General features: G+C 39.4%; 1 protein-coding gene across 1 annotated transcript in view; it reads right to left on the reverse strand.

The window, feature by feature from the left end:
- Nucleotides 1–4,930, reverse strand: part of rbpjb (recombination signal binding protein for immunoglobulin kappa J region b) — a 106,285-nt gene extending 101,355 nt beyond the window's left edge. Inside the window, exon 1 of the mRNA XM_080189179.1 lies at nt 4,866–4,930. Coding sequence (XP_080045305.1) covers nt 4,866–4,885 — 20 coding nt within the window. The 5' untranslated portion in view covers nt 4,886–4,930. The remainder of the gene's footprint in view (nt 1–4,865) is intronic.
- Nucleotides 4,931–18,007: the final 13,077 nt, after the last annotated feature.

Below are 18,007 nucleotides of genomic sequence, written 5' to 3' on the forward strand. Positions count from 1 at the left end.
GCTAGCCTGCACCTAAACTCCTATTCCAAACCTTTGTTCTGTAATCCATGCAGATTTAGCCTAACAAAAATCTATTGATTTCAAATCTTGAAGACTTACATGACCCAGCATCCCCAGCTTTCTGGGAAGAGAGTTCTAGATTTCTAGTACCATTTATGTACGTCTTTCTTCATTTCACAACCAAATGGCTTAATTCTAGTTTTTAAGATCAAGCCCTGCCCACCCACCTTGGACTCCTGAAACTATCTATCCTATTGAATCCCAAAATTATTTTAAATACCTTAATTAGATCAATCACTTAGACGTGAACTTGCCTTTCATTGTGCTTCATGGGACCTTTCACATAAAGAAGAAGGGCCCTTGCTTCAGCATCTCGTCCAAAAAGACAGCTTCCCACACAATCTGCCTTCAACATTGGATCATGATGTCAGCCAAGTTCATAATTATAAATTACATGCAATGCAACTTAAGGATCAAAAGAAATATCGCATTGCAAAGAGAATTCTCTCTCCATGCCATTTTCAAAGTCCTTTTGACTATTACTTCGCAGCAGTTAAGAAGTTTATGCACTTCATTATAGCATACCAATACAAGGACAAGGACATTTGCAATATCCTTTTATTATGCTTCCCTTCCCAACAAGTTTAAGGCAGTACACATCCACAAATTTAAATTAATCCACTGAACAACAAAACTTCCCAATTTCTCTACTATTAAATGCACCATCTTTTGATCTTCCAGCCCTGACAACAGCAATAATTTTTAGCAGAGTACAAATCCTTGTAACAACATCCTAACAAAAACTACCAGTAGCAGCACAGATTCTAAAGACTTATTATGTGAATCAAACATAAACTCTAAACCAGGCTTGAAAACAATAATTTTTAGTCAACATAATCTCAATGCTAACAAAATGTACAACGAAACAGCATAACACATGCTGATTAGGCAGGCTAACCATGCTAAATTCTCCCTCAGTGTGCCCAAACAGGCGCCAGAGCGTGGCATGTAGGGAATTTTCACGGTAACTTTGTTGCAGTGTTAATGTTAATAAAGCCTACTTGTGACTAATAAATAAACTTTTTAACTTATGTCAGTCAATTCATTGGTGGATGTCAAACCAGAGACACCTATATAATTTGTGGATAAGGCCTATCACTCCAGTCCTACAACCGGTTATGCAACACTTTAATATTATAAAATATCCCAAGGCACTTCACACGACTAACAAAGGACAACGTGACACCAAATCACAAAGGCAGACAGTTAAAAGCTTTGTCAAAGAGGTGCGTTTTAAAGAACATCTTAAAAAGGAAAGAAAGGTTGAGAGGCAGAGCCATTTAGGGAGGGAACTGCAATGCTTAGGGTCCAGGCAGGTAAAGGTATGGTCCGCAATGGTGCAGCACTGAAAATCAGGGATGCTAAGGAGGCCAGAAATAATTGATGTCAGATATCTCAAGAAACTATGGGTCCAGAGGAAATTAGAGATGAGAAAGTTGGGGTCATGGAAGGATTCAAAAACAATGAGAATTTTAATACCGAAGCATTGCTTGACTAGGAGCCAATGTAGGTCAGTAAGCTTGGGAGTGTTGGCTGAACTGGGCTCAGTGCAAGTAGGACAAGGGCAGAATGGAGGAGAATGACCTCAAGTTTAAGGAGGTTAGAAAATGGGATAAATATGCAGACTGAGTGATGGCATGCACATGTTTGGAAGGTCTCTTGACAGTACACTTGCATCAATACTTGTCCTTTAACAAAGGTTTATTATTTTTAATTTGTTGCCAGCACACCATTTGATATCAAGGCATCACTTGACTAAGTGTGGCATCAAGGAGCCCTAGCAAAACTGAGGTCACTGGGAATCAGGAAGGAAACTGTCCACTGGTTGGAGTTTGACCTAGCACAAAGGAATATGGTTGTGGTTGTTTGAGGCCAATCATTTCAGTCACAGGACATTGTTGCAGGAGCTCCTCAGGTATTGTCCCAGACCTATCCATCTTCAGCTGCTTTATCATTGACCTTTCCTAGAATATAGGTTCACGAGTTGGGATGTTTGCTGATTACATATAGAGGATTCCAACACCCTTCAGATACTAAAGCAGCCTGTGCCCTATGCAGCAACAAGATCCAGAAAACATTCAGGCTTGGACTGTTAAACAGCAAGTAACAATGTGCCACTCAGGTACCAGGCAATGACCATTTCCAACAAGACAGTTACCTTAAGAGTTACCGATGGTCCAGTTAGGTTTCTGGTCAGATAAGTACTGCAGCTACATGGAAAAAGACAGGGAATTCTGCAGAGAGAAACTCACTTGCTGATTTACCAATGCCTACCAACATCAACAAGGTGTAAGTTACTAGTGTGATGGAATACTTCCTACTTGCCTGGATGTATCTAATTCTAACTCAAGAAGCTTGACATCATCTAGGGAATTGGCACCCATTCACTACCTTAAAACACTCACTCCCTCCATCACCAGAACACAGCAGCAAATGATGCACTGCAACAACTCACCAAGGCCCCTTCGACTATACCTTCTAAACCTATAACCTCTATACCAAGAAGAACAAGGGTGGCAGATGCAGGGGAACAGTACCATCTGCAAATTTCCCTCCAAGTAATAAAGCATTCTGACTTGGAACTATGTTGCTGCTCCTTCACTGTTGCTACGTTGAAACTCTCGGGCTCCTTTCTTAACAGCAACGTGGGTGTACCTACACCACAGACAGCAATAGTTCAAGAAAGTTCACCTTCTCAAAGATCAATAGGGATAGGCATCAAATGCTGGTCATGCCAATGAGATTCTCACCTCATGAGTAAAAAACAACAATTTAGGTACCCATAACACCTTGAACCGTTTCTAAATCGCTCATATTTATTTGTCCTGACCTAGTCATCAGATTCCTCAAATAAACATAGAATAAGACTGCCATTTTAGATGATGTGAATAACAAAACCAGCAATGATATTGAAATTAGACTAAATTCAGTCTTTTTTTATATAGATTGACTACCTCAATGGAGAATGAAATTTAAATCACTATGAACAGGTTTAAAATAATCTTTTGCTGCATAAAAGTGTCCTCCATGCAAACAACAGGCTATTTTAATCAAAAGTTTCAGAAAAATGCAGCAAAATTTAATTTTTGCATAATATTTGAATCTAGATATCATTACATTTAGAGTGCCCTGAACAACCAGGCTACTAATCAGCATGCCAAGACGTGCAAGGCTGATTCAGTCTAAATACCTTTTCTATTACATATTTTAGTGGTTAAGATACTGGACTAATAATTCAGAGAATTAATTCAAATTCCACATGTCAGTTTGATCACTTGAATACTGTTTTGAAAATCTGGAAACAAAAATATCTTTTCAGCAGCAGTTATGGACATTATGGAACTGTCAAGATTGTCAGAAAATCCTTACCAATTCATTATATCCTGATGGGAAGGAAACCTGTTGACCTCAACCAATCTGCCCTATGTGACTGGAGTCTCACACCATGTCCTTTGAAATGGCTTGACTATCCACTCAATACCTCACTTCTCAAGGCAATTGGAGATGGCAATAAATCCTGGCTCACGAGTGACAGACACCAAGAATTGATATTTTAAATTACGCAGAAAGACTTCAAAACATACACACGTGTCACATATAGCGTACTCTGCCGTGCGCTAAATCTCACGTACACAATGGAAAAAACAAGTTTTAAGACACGAGCTATATCAGAGCATTAATCTGACAGGTCTAACAGTTGGCAGTACAGTACTGAGCATCATACTGAGTTTCAGTAACTGTATTCAGAAACAATGTCAACTGTTTTTAGGATAATCTGAACCATCTAATTTCTTAACTGCAATATCTGGAAAATGCAAAAAAGTACTGCGTTAACCAGTATTTTTTATGGAGGGAGGACGTTAAATGAAATAAGAAAAAATCCCAGAGGACGCAACAGTTTCAGGAGCAATTCCCTGCAGACACCCTGATGCGTACAAGCACGCTTGTTTGCGCTCCAGGCGAGTAGCTTTGATTCGCTCGGCTGGGGTAATCCGCAACCAGCTGCGTCCTTTCACCAAGGGGACTGTTTGCTATGAGATGTACAGTAAAGTAGTGACAGGACTCAAGAGTCGACCATTCAGCGGAAGGGAAATTCCGGGAAAACTTTTTTTTTAAGCATTCAAAAATCGCTTAACCACTCACTGTCAGTAAGATCGTTTGAACATGAGAAGGGGAGCAAAACAACTCTCCCAAATCACCAGAAAGAGGAAACGTGTAACCAATGGTGAGAAACAAAGTATTCAAAGGGGAGAAGAAAGACAGTGAGGGGGTGGGGGGGGTGAAGTGTTGAAAACTCGGTGCTTTAACTCCCAAAGTTGGTTCTCTCCCTCCCTGCTGCTGCTTTCTGCGGGGAGACGGTCAGTGCGAGGCCGGCTGTCGGGCCCGGGGCCCCGTTCACCCGAAAAGAAACAAACAAACATGCCAGTGGTCCGGACTGCCTGTCCGGGGGCTCGGCTCAGGGCAGGAGCTGGCCTCGGGCTGCACAGAGCGGGAGAGAGGAGGAGGAGGAAGTGGAAGCGTAGCCGCCCGCGCTCCCTGGCCGGCCTGAAGCGAGCGGGCAGCTGCCGGGAAGCCCGGGCCCGGCTCACGGCGGAGACTCGGGGGAGTCGGGGCCACAAAAACACAGGCAGCAAACAATAGGACGGCGGGCCGCAGCCAGCCGCCCCTTCCCGGCCCGCCAGCCGCAGCCACACACCGGGCCCACCTGCCGGTCTCCGCCGCAGCAACCCGCCCGAGGCTGGCCGGCAGCCCGGCCCTCAGCAGCGGAGCCCCGGGCAGCGCGACCCGTACAAGCGGACACTCACCCTGTGACAACAGGCGCCATCTTCCACAAACTCTCAGCCAAACTCCAACACTCGCGAGGCCGAGTCCCAGCCTCCCCCCCCCCGGGCTAGCCTGTAGATATCGCGAGAGAGTGGGGGAGGGGCAGGGCTCACAGAGAGGGAGAGGGTGAGAGAGTGACGCATAGAGAGAGGGCCTAGGAAAGGGGAGAGTGAGTGAGTGACAGAGACTAGGAGAGGGGCAAGGCTGGAGCCCACAGAGGGAGAGGGTGAGAGAGAGTAACACAGAGGGAGACTTAGAATGACAAGTAAATCAGAGATTGGGGTGGGGGAGAGAGAGAGACGTTGGGAAAGGGCAGAGAGAGAGAGAAAGTCATTGGGGTTTACAGCGTGGAAACAGGCCATTTGACCCAACTTGTCCATGCCACCCTTTTTTTAAACCCCTAAGCTAATTCCAGTTGCCCACATTTGGCCCATAATCCCTCTATATCCATTGTATCCATGTAACTATCTAGATGCTTTTTAAAAGACAAAGTTGTACTGGCCTCTATTACTACTTCTGGCAACTTGTTCCAGACACTCACTACCCTCTGTGTGAAAAAAATGAGGAGAGTGAGAGAAAGAGAGATTGGAGAGAGTGACAAAGAGCGAGAGAGAAAAATAGAGCAGAGAGAGAGACTGGAACAGGGTGAGAGTGAGAAACGGAGCACAGAGACTGGGAGAGAGCGCGAGAAATAGATCATGCAGAGAGACTGGGAAAGGGTGAGTGTGAATGATAGGGAGAGAAACAGAGCACAGAGAAAGACTGGGAGAAAGTGTGAATGATAGAGATGGAAAATGAGGGAGAGTCAGAAAGAGAGTGGGAAAGAACTAGAAATAGTGAAAAATAGATCACAGAGAGAGACTGGGGAAGGAATGATTGACAGAGACAGCAAGAAATAGAGCACAGAGAGGATCTGGGAGAGGGAGGAGGGGTGAAAGTAAGAGAGAGAGACATAGTGAGAAATAGATCACAGGGAGGGGGAGTGAATAACAGTGAGAAATAGAGTACAGAGAGGGAGGGGAGAGAGAGAACTAGAAATAGTGAGAAATAGGCAGGGACTAGAAGAGAGTGATGGTGAAAGAGAGTCAGAAATAGAGTAGGAGAGAACTAGAAATAGATCACAGGGACTGGGAGCATGAAGGGGGAGAGAGAGAAAAAGAGGGAGAGAGGGTGAAAGAGCTAGTGAGAAATAGATTTCATAGAGGGACTGGGAGCATGGGGAAGGGGCTAGAGAGACATAGAGTAAATGAAGAAGGGAGAGTGAGTGAAAGAAGTGCAAAGAATGAGAAACAGAGAACTCAATAATAGGTTGAATACAGGGAGGGACTGGGAGAGTTGAGGGAGAGAGAGACAAAGTGAGAGAGATAATGAAAAATAGACACTATAGAGGGACTGGGAACATGAAGGGGAGAGACTGTGAGAGAACTAGAAATAGTGAGAATGAAGGATAGCGAGAAATAGAACAGGGAGCAGAATGAGAGAAAGTGAGAATAAGGAACAGAGAGAGATGAGAGACAGTAAGAACTACAATGGCAAGTAATGAAAATCTGAGAAGTGAGAATGGACAAAGAATGAGAATAAGAAATAGTGCACATATGACACAAAAGAGGAATTGGTAGATAGCAAGAATGAAGGGCTCAATGATGAGAAATTGACAGTTGTACAAATGATGCAAATAGAAAGAAAACTGAGAATGGAGATTGAGCTGGGCAGAGATTGAGAAACAGCAATAAGAAGGCAGCTACAGAGCATCATTATTTGGGACTACTGGAGCAAACCAAAGAAATCTGCACAAGCATGTCAAGAAAAGTGCCATGTGTTTTCTGGAACTAATATTCTCATCGGCTGCCCTCAGACAACTGATTGTTACATGACATCACACACTCAGTTGCTGTGATTTAGCTGTCAGGAATAATGGAGATTTGCACTCAAGTGATCCAATTAAAAAATTCAAATGTTAAATAAATGTAAATGATAAACATTTAAGCACATGCAGATCAAATTGGGTGATTCAGCCCCTCAAGCCTGATATGCCAATCAGTGAGATTATTCATACCCCATACCCCAAATATTTACCCTGCTAATCCACCAAACCAATGTATCTTGGGACACTAAAGGACAATTTAGCATAACTAATCCACCTATCCTGTACATTTTTGGACTCAAAAATCAGCATCATAACTTCCCCTCTTTGGCTTCATATCCTATAATTCTGTTGGCTGGCAAACATTTACTGAAGTCAGAATGAAAATGATCAATTGCAATGGCATCTTTTTGTGGGGAAAAAGTTCCAGGCTTCTATCACCCTTTGCAGGAAGATGTGTTGCTCAGTTTCTGTCTTGAATGGCCTGACTCTGATTTTGCATCATTTCCCCTGTCTAAGACTCCCCCACCAGTGGAAGAAGTCTCTCTGTGCCCAAACAACTCCTTTCAAAATCCTAAAAATCCTAATCAAATCATTCCTTAAATCATTCTTTGCCTCAGAGAATATAAACCTGGTTTATGCAGTCTCTCATAATTTAACCCTTGGAGCCATAGTAACATTCAGTTGAATCTGCACTGCACTCCTTCCAAAGTTAATAATGCCTTACTGAAGTATAGTGCACAGAACTGTACACATGCCTCAAATGAGACATGGTTTGTTTTGTTTCTTTTCCTGTACCTAGTAGTGCACAAGGCACACATTCATCTGTTCCCCTAGTGAGGTTTTTCCTGGAACAAGTTGCTAGCCTGTCGCCAGAGGTTTTTAGCTTGAGGGGGGGGCCACTCTGTCTCAAGCATCCAAATGAGGCATAAATAGGACTTTATGTAGCTATAGGGAAACATTCCTTTATATTTAGACCCTGTAGTTACATTTCAATAGTCTTTTGATTATTTTTGTACCTAACCAATACATTTTAGTAATCTGTTATAATGGACTCCTAAATCTCTTTCGACCTCACACTGTTTCTGGCTTTGCACCATTTAAAAATACTCAGATTTATCCTTTCTTGGCACCAAATGGAAGACTTCACACTTAATTATGTTGAAATCCATCTGTCATATTTTTATCCACTCACTTAGTCCAACAATTTCTCTTTATTTTATGGTTCTCCTCACACTTCCACACATTTAATTTAATATATCATCTATTTCCATATCACTGACAAACTTTCTATTATGTTATCTAAGTCATTAATAAAAATAGGGAACAGCTGTGACTGAAAAATTAATAATTGAAAATGGAAGATATTCGCTCAGTTGCTTAACATCCTTTGAAGAACAAATTGTCAGTTCAGAAAAATATTGTAATTGTTAATGCAGCTCATCACCCATTTGGCTATCCATGCCAAATACATTATAAATTTTGCTCATAACCTCATTGCCTAGGGGCAGGTAAGTAAAGGATACAAGAAAGTGGTAGGAGATAGCCTTGTTAGTTTTTGATACACTGGGAGTAGTGAGGCCATGGATGATGTTGAAGTTGAATAGGTGGCCATGGATAGCAGTCAGAGCACCAGTATGGAATGAAAGGTTGAGAGATAGCAGGAAGCTAGTGAACTCAAAAGTCAAAGCTATGAAAATGAAGGCAAGGCCTTTGCTATTTAGATATTCAGTTCACTCTGCACTCAGTTATTTTAGACTTTTCTTATCATTTTTATTTGTCACATAGCAAAAGCAACTTGCATTGAAGTGAATTTCTTTGTTGCCTTCAAATGCTTTATTTTGTTTACCTGGTTGACTGATTCTCAAGGGTATCTCTCCCTTGTGAAGTAATTTTGATGTTGACTTTGCACAGAAAACATGTTATATTATAACTGATCTTGGAGGTGTGACTTTGTCACTGAGGTATTATCATTCACATAATGTTTACCAAACCTACAACATGTCTTTGGAGACTCAAACATAAATACTTTAGAATCAATAACATTTCTTCCTCATAGCCACCTTTATTATCAGAGTAATGCTTTAGTTCAGTTTCAAGGAAGAAAATGATCTTTCTGGGTAACTATTCATCTAATATATGAGCCATAAACTCTTATCTTGTGTAGAACATTTTATGTGGAATCTTATTGAATGCCTCTTAGAAATGTGAATGCACTACATCTATTGATTTCCCATATTCATCCTAATTGTTACATCCTCAAAGAATTTTAATACATTTGTCACACGCGATTTCTGTTTCAAAAAATAATGTTGAATCTGACTTATTTCATTATGATTTTCTAAATGTCCTGCGAATACTTCATTTATAATGGATTCCAGACTTTTCCCAATGACAGAGTTTAGGCTAATAACCTATAGTTTTCTGCTTTCTGACTCCGTGCTTTCTTGAATAGAAGCATTTTATTTGCGGTTTTCCAACCTGCTGGGATTGTTCCACAATCTAGAGAATTTTAGAAGATTACAACCAATGCATCCACTATCTCTGCAACCACTTCTTTTATGACCAGAGGAAACAGGCCATAAAGTCCGGAGGGTACTTTTTCCTTTTTGACTCCTGATCATTGTTGATTGTTTCAAGTTCTTCCCTTCCTTTCTCATCTTGATTTTACACTCTTGCAATTTTTTGTGTTTTGTGCTGTGAAGTCAGACGCAAAATACTTGTTCAAAGTCTCTGTCATTTCCTTGTTTCCCGTTATTAATTCCCCAATCTCATCCTCCCAGCACCAAGGCTTACTTTAGCTACTCTTTTCATTTTTATATACTTGTAGAAACTTATATTGCCTATCTTTATACTTCTTGTAGTTTTCTCTCACACTCTAATTTTCCAATTTTTTTGGCCTAACACTAATCTTTGGAGCATTGTGTGCCTTTTGTTTTAATTTGATACCTCCTTAACTTCCTTAATTAGCCATGGATTCCACATCCTTTTTCTAAAGTTTTTTTGAATGGAATATATTTTCATCGAGAGTTATGAAGTATTTATGTAAATGCCTGTCACTTCTTTATTTTTCACCTATTTTTCCAGTCCATTTGAACTACCCTATATTCATAACTTTATAATTGTCTTTATTTAAGTTTAAGATACTAGTTTTAGACCCACATTTCTCACTCCCAAATTGAATGTCAAATTCTATCATGTGATCATAACTTGTGCCCAGAGGATACTTTATTATGTGGTTAATAATTAATCCTGTATCATTACACATTACTAGGTCTAACATAACCTGCTCCCTGGTTGCTTTCAGAATGCATTGTTCTAACAAACTGCCCTGAATACACTCTATGAATGCTATTTTTACCAAATTAGTTTGTCCGATCTGTATGAAGATTAAAATTTACATTTATTGCAATATATTCTTTACAAGCCTCTATTATTTCTTGACTTGTACTCTGCATTGCAGCAACAACAGGCTTAAGCGACAGGAGACCAGGTTGAGTTTGGAGGAACTAACAGTGGGATGGGAGAAGACCAAAGAAAACACAAGGCTTTATATTGGTGCATGTGTCTGAGGTCAGGAACAAGGGCCTTTGTAGATAGTGATGTACATATGGCTTTCATCCACAGTTTCATTCATTGAGGCTACATGGGTCTTGTTCAGAGCAGAGGACAAGAGGTACCAGGAGCTGGTACTAAGAGCTACCAGCCTTGGGCCATGTGGCCTAATGTCAAGAAGACCAAGAGAATGAGAATGCTCAGGATGCAGACAAAATAGAGACAGTGCTCTCATGGAAGTTACTTTGTTGGAATGCCACCATTGCAGTCACCCTTGCAATGCAGGTAATTGACCTTTTCCTACATTGCACCCAGTTGAGCCAGTGAACACCAACACTCCCAGACAGCTGGGAGGAAATCTTGAAGAGAGATATCTCTGAAGCAGGGTGCCATATGTTGTCTGCACTGAGATATGTCGATAGAGGAAAACTAAGATCGTGCTGATATTGCTAGAGCTTCTATCAGCTTCTACTAGACTGATGCTGAGGCGCTGAGTGATTATCAAGGTGTCAATTACAAATGGCACCTGGACCTTCAATCCTGTCAGCTGACAGCAGGATCTGTGATCAATCTCTATTGAATCTGCAAAAAAAAAGTTTGTCCCTTTCCTCATACCATTTAAAATTTTTATTTTCCAAATACTTATTCACCTCTTTTTAATAAGCTATTGAGGATTCTGCCTCCATCACTATTTCTGGTAAATCTTTCTCTGCCATAATAATACTACTTAACCGTTCTTTTCTTCTTTTATTAATGGCCTTAACTTTGTGCCTTCCAATAACCAAATTACTGATCAGTGGAATTATCTAAAATTTCCATTTTTGTTCTTAAAACCTATATATTTTGAGAATTTCAATCTCAATAACTGTCTCTGTTTGAAAGGAAGCTTCTGTAATTTCTCCCATTAACTGAGATCTGTCATTGTAGTTAGCTGTTGGGCGGGATTTTACATCTGCACCTGACCCGAGACTGGAAAATCCTGCCCGAGGTCAACGGACCTTCCCATTGTCTGTTCGATTGCTGACAGAATACAGGCGTACATCTTCAGAGTCCCAAAAGTGGACACAAACAGATAGGTTTTAAAGGGTCAACTGGGCCCTAGTCTTAATCAGTTATATTTTTAAGTGCTTTCATCTATTTTCATCCAAGCCCCCTCCTGGCTCTGATTTCTGCTGCTTACCCTTTATCTCAGTTTGTCTGTTAACTGCCCCACTCTTTGGGTGCAACTGAAACTTTTTCCAGATATGATGGTAAGCTCATCAGCCCTTCCAGGTGGATATACAAGGTGCATGGCACTATAAGGAAAAGTTGGGGGGGAGGGGATATTTACTCTTCAATCAACATCACAAAAACAACTTATTCTGTCATAATCACATTTACGAACAGTCATCCTGACTCGAAACATCATCTCTACTCTCTCTCCACAGATGCTGTCAGACCTGCTGAAATTTTACACCATTTTCTGTTTTTGTTTCAGATTCCAGCATCCGCAGTATTTAGCTTTTATATCATCACATTGATGTTTGTGGAAGTTTGCTGTGGCCAAATTAACTATTGCGTTTCTCACATTACAACAATGACGACACTTCAAAAGTACGTCATTGGTTGAATGAAACATCCAATGGTTGTGAAGGGTGATAACAATGGTTTAGCCATGGAAGGAAGTTCCTCTAGCTTAATTTTCCAAGTATATACTGAAGGCAGAAAATATCACTTTCCAGTAGGGAATATTGGAGAATCATCAATGAACTTCCCATCTGTTAATGAGCTGATAAAAACAATCAATGGAAAAAAAAATCCTACTGATGGTTACCTGGAAAACTAACTAATCTCTCTTCAATTCATTTATGTTTTCCTCCTCTTTTCCTTTTTCATTTTTCTCTCTGTTCTTTTAATCTTCTCACTTTCTCTTTTTCTTTGCCCGTTGCTGAAATCTGATTGGATGAAGAAGGCCTTTTGATGTTATCCTTCCTAATATCAACTTTATTTTCACCTTATAACATCTAGTTATTCCTGAAACAAATGGCTCCAAACCACCATTCTAAACTGCTTCAACTATTGATCACTCTGTGTACCAAGAAATAACTCATGACATCTATCTGAAGTTTGCCCTTCACACCCTTAAACTAATGCATTTTTATTTTGCTACCCTAATTATCTAAAAGTGCTTGTATTAATCTATTCACACTAAAACTCTCCTTTGTTTCAATGAGGACCTTTCTGAGTATTTCTTTTCAAGGCTATGGAGGTCCTGTTTATCAAGTTGGATACAAATTCATGGACAAGTGAAGAGATTTGGGTGCCCAGGTACACAAATCACTAAAATATTGTGCACATGTATGAAAATTCATCTAAAAAATGAATGGAAAATTTACATTTATCTCAAGAAGATTGAAATACAAAACGGAAAAAGTTATTCCTTCAGTATAATAGAGATTGGTTGGACCCTATCTTGAATTCTGTATTCGGTGCTGTCTCCTGGGTACCACACTTCAGTAAAGAATGCGTTAATCTTTGAGGAGATACAGTGCATATTATGGTCTTAAGTGTTAATTTGTGAGGACTGATTGTATGAACTTGACATATATGCCTTGAGTTTTGGAGATTGTGGCATGCACTAACTGAGGTGTTTATAATGGGTAATTTAGAGAAGTGAGGAAATCCAGGAAATGGAACACAATTTTAAAATTGGGGCTAGGCCATTTTGTCACGATGTCAGAAAACACATTTTCACACAAAAACTAATGGAAATCTGGAATTCTTCCTAAACGGTCACAAAGATTTGTAACTCACTCAGAACATTTTAAAGTCCTTCTACTTTCCCCTTAGCAGGTTGTATCACACCCAGGTCTGTATTTTTATTTATAACCTGCATTGCCTTGCATTTGCTCTTGTTTAATTTTAGAACATCATTGAATAGTCTAATTGAAAACCCTGTTGATTTGTCGTTGTGAAATCATGTTTCCTGTGGCAACGTCACCACAGTTTTTAAAATTTAGATCAATAAAACAATTGATGTCCTACAGTGGACAATTATCCTGAAAAACATCAATTAAATCACTGCATGTCCATTCTATATGATCTTCCAGCTTAGAAATTGAAAGAGGGACAAGTAGTTAGGGAGACTCTCTGTTGGTTTGATGCATCCTATATCTATCGATAAAGATTTGTACCAGATCCCCAAATAAACCTACCAGGAACCTTTTAATTTGCATGCCATGTAGACTAGGTAACCAAAAATGGAAGTGTAGAGGGGAAGTGAATCAAAATTGAGCAACGCATTTTTTGAATAATGAGAAATGGGCTACAGTTCCTGGCATTGTGCTTAAATATAGATAACTGCCAAAGTATCATATCAATTAACTTCAAAGCATTCCCTTAATAATTTTCCAAGCCTCTTCCAAATCCACAACCATTGGTATTTAGAAGGACAAGTGCAACAGCACATGGGAATAATGCCACCTGCAAGTTCCCCTCCAAGCCACCTGCCATCTAAGCAATTCTTTCATTGTCATTGGGTCCAAATCCTGGAACTCCACCCATAACAATACTGCGGGTATATCTGTATCTACACCATACGGACTGCAGCAGTTCAAAAAGGTTCACCACTTTCTCAAGTGAAGTAAGGGATGAGGAATAAATGCCACCCTAGCTAGTGATGCCCACATTGCAAAAATGAATATCAAAAAAAATCAGTTTGGTAATTGATTAGATCAAGGTAAGATTAGCCTAAAATGAATCTAAAAGACTCATCGAATGCTATCATACAAATTACTGTTTTCAACTTTAGTTTTTTTTATTCAATCTTGGATTTCAGTGAACTATAAAACAAGTTCAAAACAAGGTCTTTGCAAGTACTTTATGCTTGTTTCAGTACTTTGTGTACATTACACATAGTGAAAACATTCAGCTGTTAAAAATATGATTTTGGAAATATTTTAATTCATACTGAGAACACATTATAAATAGATATTTAATATGTATAAAATAAACATTTATATGGATAAAATTTGTCTTAATTCCCATCAGGTAATAATTTTTTTCCAAAGAGGTACTTAATTATTTAATAATTTTTCTAATAATGCACCAAACTATTTATAACCAAAAATTAAGAAGTATTTCAGAACAGTCCTGGAACTGGACACCTGGATTGCATAGCTAAAAACTTGCCATTTAGTTAACACTTTTCATTGCAAGACTCTATTGACAAAAGTAAAACCTTGATTTACTGCAAAAATTTGTTTATTGTCAACTGGCTTGCTACAAAACAGGAAAACCACAAACGGCGAATATTGTTAGTACTAGTTTATAGAAACAGTATTGTCAAAATGCAAGAGAGCAGTGAGGGTCAAAATTGATATATCTTGCAGCTATGTTTCAATTAAAAAATGGGCACAAAGGTATCAATTTAGCAATGGGACAACATGCTCCTAATCTGTCTACGAGTTAGTCCCATTGCTACATTTGTGGACATATTTATTATAATAGATAACTAAAACAGGTGTTCGACCTCTAAAACATGTTATGAGGGGCCTGCAATATTGAATAGCATTTCCCTGAATACATGTGGTATAAATTGGTTTCATGTACCATTTAGTGTGATATACTTTACGTTCCTATCTGTGTGGGTTTCTGAAGGAAATGTTGCAAGTGTTGTACTTAGGCACACATGGATTATGTTGATACTACCATAAATGTAAGTTCAAAAATGTTGTAAATTAATTTCTAGATTTGATTAAGCAAATCTTATAAAGACTTACTGATGATGGAATAAAACAAGAATACCACTCAATAAGTATCAGCACAATTTCATCTCTAATATCACTGGGAAAGCAATTAGATTTTATAACCCAAACATTTAACAACCTAAAATAAGCAATGGGTAAACACTTGTCTTCTCGAAGAGTATCATTGTACCTGTCTACTTACCAATCCAGTAAACAATTCAAGTGCCAAATTTGATGAGTTTGCGAGTACAGTATACAGCTGTTGTAATAGGAAATTATAGGGACTCACTCGGCAGTGTGCTTTAAACAATGTGACATGGCACATGCTATTAGTTCTGGATCATTGGTGTCCCTGCACCACCATCTGCTGAGGTCAGAGTATGTGTTAGGTTTGGCGTCGGTCTGCAGACACTCAATGTGTGTGCACTGGACCAATTATATTATACATTCATATAAATAAGAGAGCTCTATTTTCAGTACAAAGAAAAAGATCACAAAACCTCCAGCTCATTCAAAACTTTATGTAATTGGAAGAAGCTAGTAATGAGCATATTTATAGTACACCAACTTATTAAGGGAGATACCATATAAGGACTGGTTAAGAAAAACCAAAAATGCAATTTTTTATGTCTGAAGTTGCTTTTGAATTCAGCTGCTTTTATGAAACCAAACATTGCAGAGACTGTGGTTAATTTAACTGTCAATCATGGAAAGAAACTAAAGAATTACGTGTCTGATTAGAACCTATTTAATGGATATGTTCCATTTTCAGTGAAAGATATGGCTTTTCAAATGATCAGACTTGAATTATTGTAATGTTAAACAGCTCTGGTAACTACTGTTAGGTATCATTATTGTATATAATTCAATTTCGACCAATATGAACGCAGCAGTTAATATTTATATAGATGCATTTTTGTAGAAAGGGTGTATATTTATGAATACATTGCTATAATTAAACCTTGAACCCCAGGAAACAAAATGAAGTGAACTTAAACAATTTCATAAAAAACAAATCGAACAAACACAAAAAGTACATTTTAATCTAACTCAATCCAATCAGATCTGAGATATAGTAAGTGAATCCAAACAGAGGAAAGAGTAGATGGTGTAACTCTGTATATGTCATGTTTATACAGCAATCTGTGTGAATCTGTGGTTGACAGATGGATACACAAAAGGAAAAGGGAAGAAAGAGAGTTAAATAACACAGTGAGACAGAGAGTCTTAACAAAAAATGAACAAAAGGGAACAAACAGATAGTGAGAGGTCAACGTCCAAAAGAACTAAATTGTTATCTGATCAAAATTTCAGTGGTGGAAATCTTTTCATATCTATTATGCATTTAAGAATAAAGCCAAAATTATCATTTAGCCATCTTTATAGATCAAGACTCTTTCCATGGATATTCCATTTTGTAGAAGCTGTCAACCAAAATGGTGAGGCACGCAAAGATTAGTGAAAATAATCTGAAGTGCAAGGGGGCTGAAATGGCCAACAGAAATTATGTGGCACTGCTTCCCCAGACAATACACTTCACTTCACACTCTTTGATAGCAATCCACCTTTCTGGGACTTAGTGCATTGCTGACCGGACAGTCTGAACCTGAGAAGCTGCATCAGGGTGTCTGTTAGAAGCGGAGAGCTCATCATTTCTATTTAAATAAGGCAAGTGTCAGAAATGATCCAGGCCTTCTGCTCTGCAAGCCTGCACTTTCAATTGGTTGTCTGCCCAAATGAGCAAAAAAAACTCTCTATGAGTCTTAGTAGATTTAGTGCTAAACATGAGCAAACATCACAGAGCAAGAATCAACAAAGCCAATGCAATGTTGGCCCACATAGTCATAGCTGTAGAATGTAAATTAGAAGAAGTGATGACCAAATTTTATGGCACTGTGGTCAGGACTGCACCTTAAATACTGCATGCAAATCTGATTGGCAAGAAAAAGACAGAGATTCAAACACTGGAAACAGTGCAGAGAGCCAATGAGACTGATCCCTGGTATGAGGGGTAAAACTATGAAGAAGAACTGGAGAAACTTGAATCTTTCAACCAAGAAAGAAGGTGTCTGAGAAGTGACTTTAAAGTGAAACAAAAAATTATTAAGGGCATAGAAAAAGCTAATTTGGAGTTCATTTTGGACTGCAGAATTGAATATGGGGCATATGTTCAAAACAACAAAAAGTAATTTTATAACTGGTATAGGGAAATTCTTGTTCATGTAAAGTGTGATCAATATATGAATTAAAGTTCCAGATAGAACAGCAGGGACAAAGGGGCTGATCCTCCCATCCTGACCTGCAACTTTTCTGGTGGGTTGGGGTGCGCGATGTGTGTCGTCAGCCTTGTTCTGGGATTTACACATGCGCCGGGAATGCATGCGCATCTCCCAGAGCTGGAGAACAGTTGGAGACCAGACCACGCTGGAAACCGGCAGGAAGCTAGGTAAGTCATTTGAATCTTTTTTTTTGATGTATTTTAAATGTATTTTAAATACCATTATTGGGAACTTGCCGGTCCCGATTGAATGTCCCACCCTGCCATGAGTACTTCATTCTGGTGGGGTTTAGAGTAGCTCCCCACATTCAGGGAACTAGCGGGCAACCCCACCAGAATGAAGGGGGGCAGCACTGCAGTAGCCGCAGGCTGGCCAGCGATTGAGTTGGCCAGCAAATGGGGAAACTGACAGACCGGGGCCACTGCGCATGTGCAGAGTTCTGGAGCTGTCAATCTCTGGCATGAATAGGCCTCGTCCCCCAGGTTTTTAATGAGATTCACGATTGTGACCTCTACAGTGCATAGAGAAGGAAGATTCGAGTGAGAAGTTGAACTGAGAAAACAGTCGTGATCTAGAACAATTTTCCCATCAATTCAGCACTTTTGGGAGAATCGCCCCCAAAATTTCTGGTATCGCTTAAGACCCAATTGGATTTAGAAGCAGAGAGTAATATTAGGATCTCTGAATGGATGAACTAA

This window comes from Carcharhinus amblyrhynchos, chromosome 1 (assembly GCF_965287045.1).
Source record: "Carcharhinus amblyrhynchos chromosome 1, sCarAmb.v2.hapA, whole genome shotgun sequence".
In the NCBI taxonomy this organism is placed as follows: domain Eukaryota; kingdom Metazoa; phylum Chordata; class Chondrichthyes; order Carcharhiniformes; family Carcharhinidae; genus Carcharhinus; species Carcharhinus amblyrhynchos.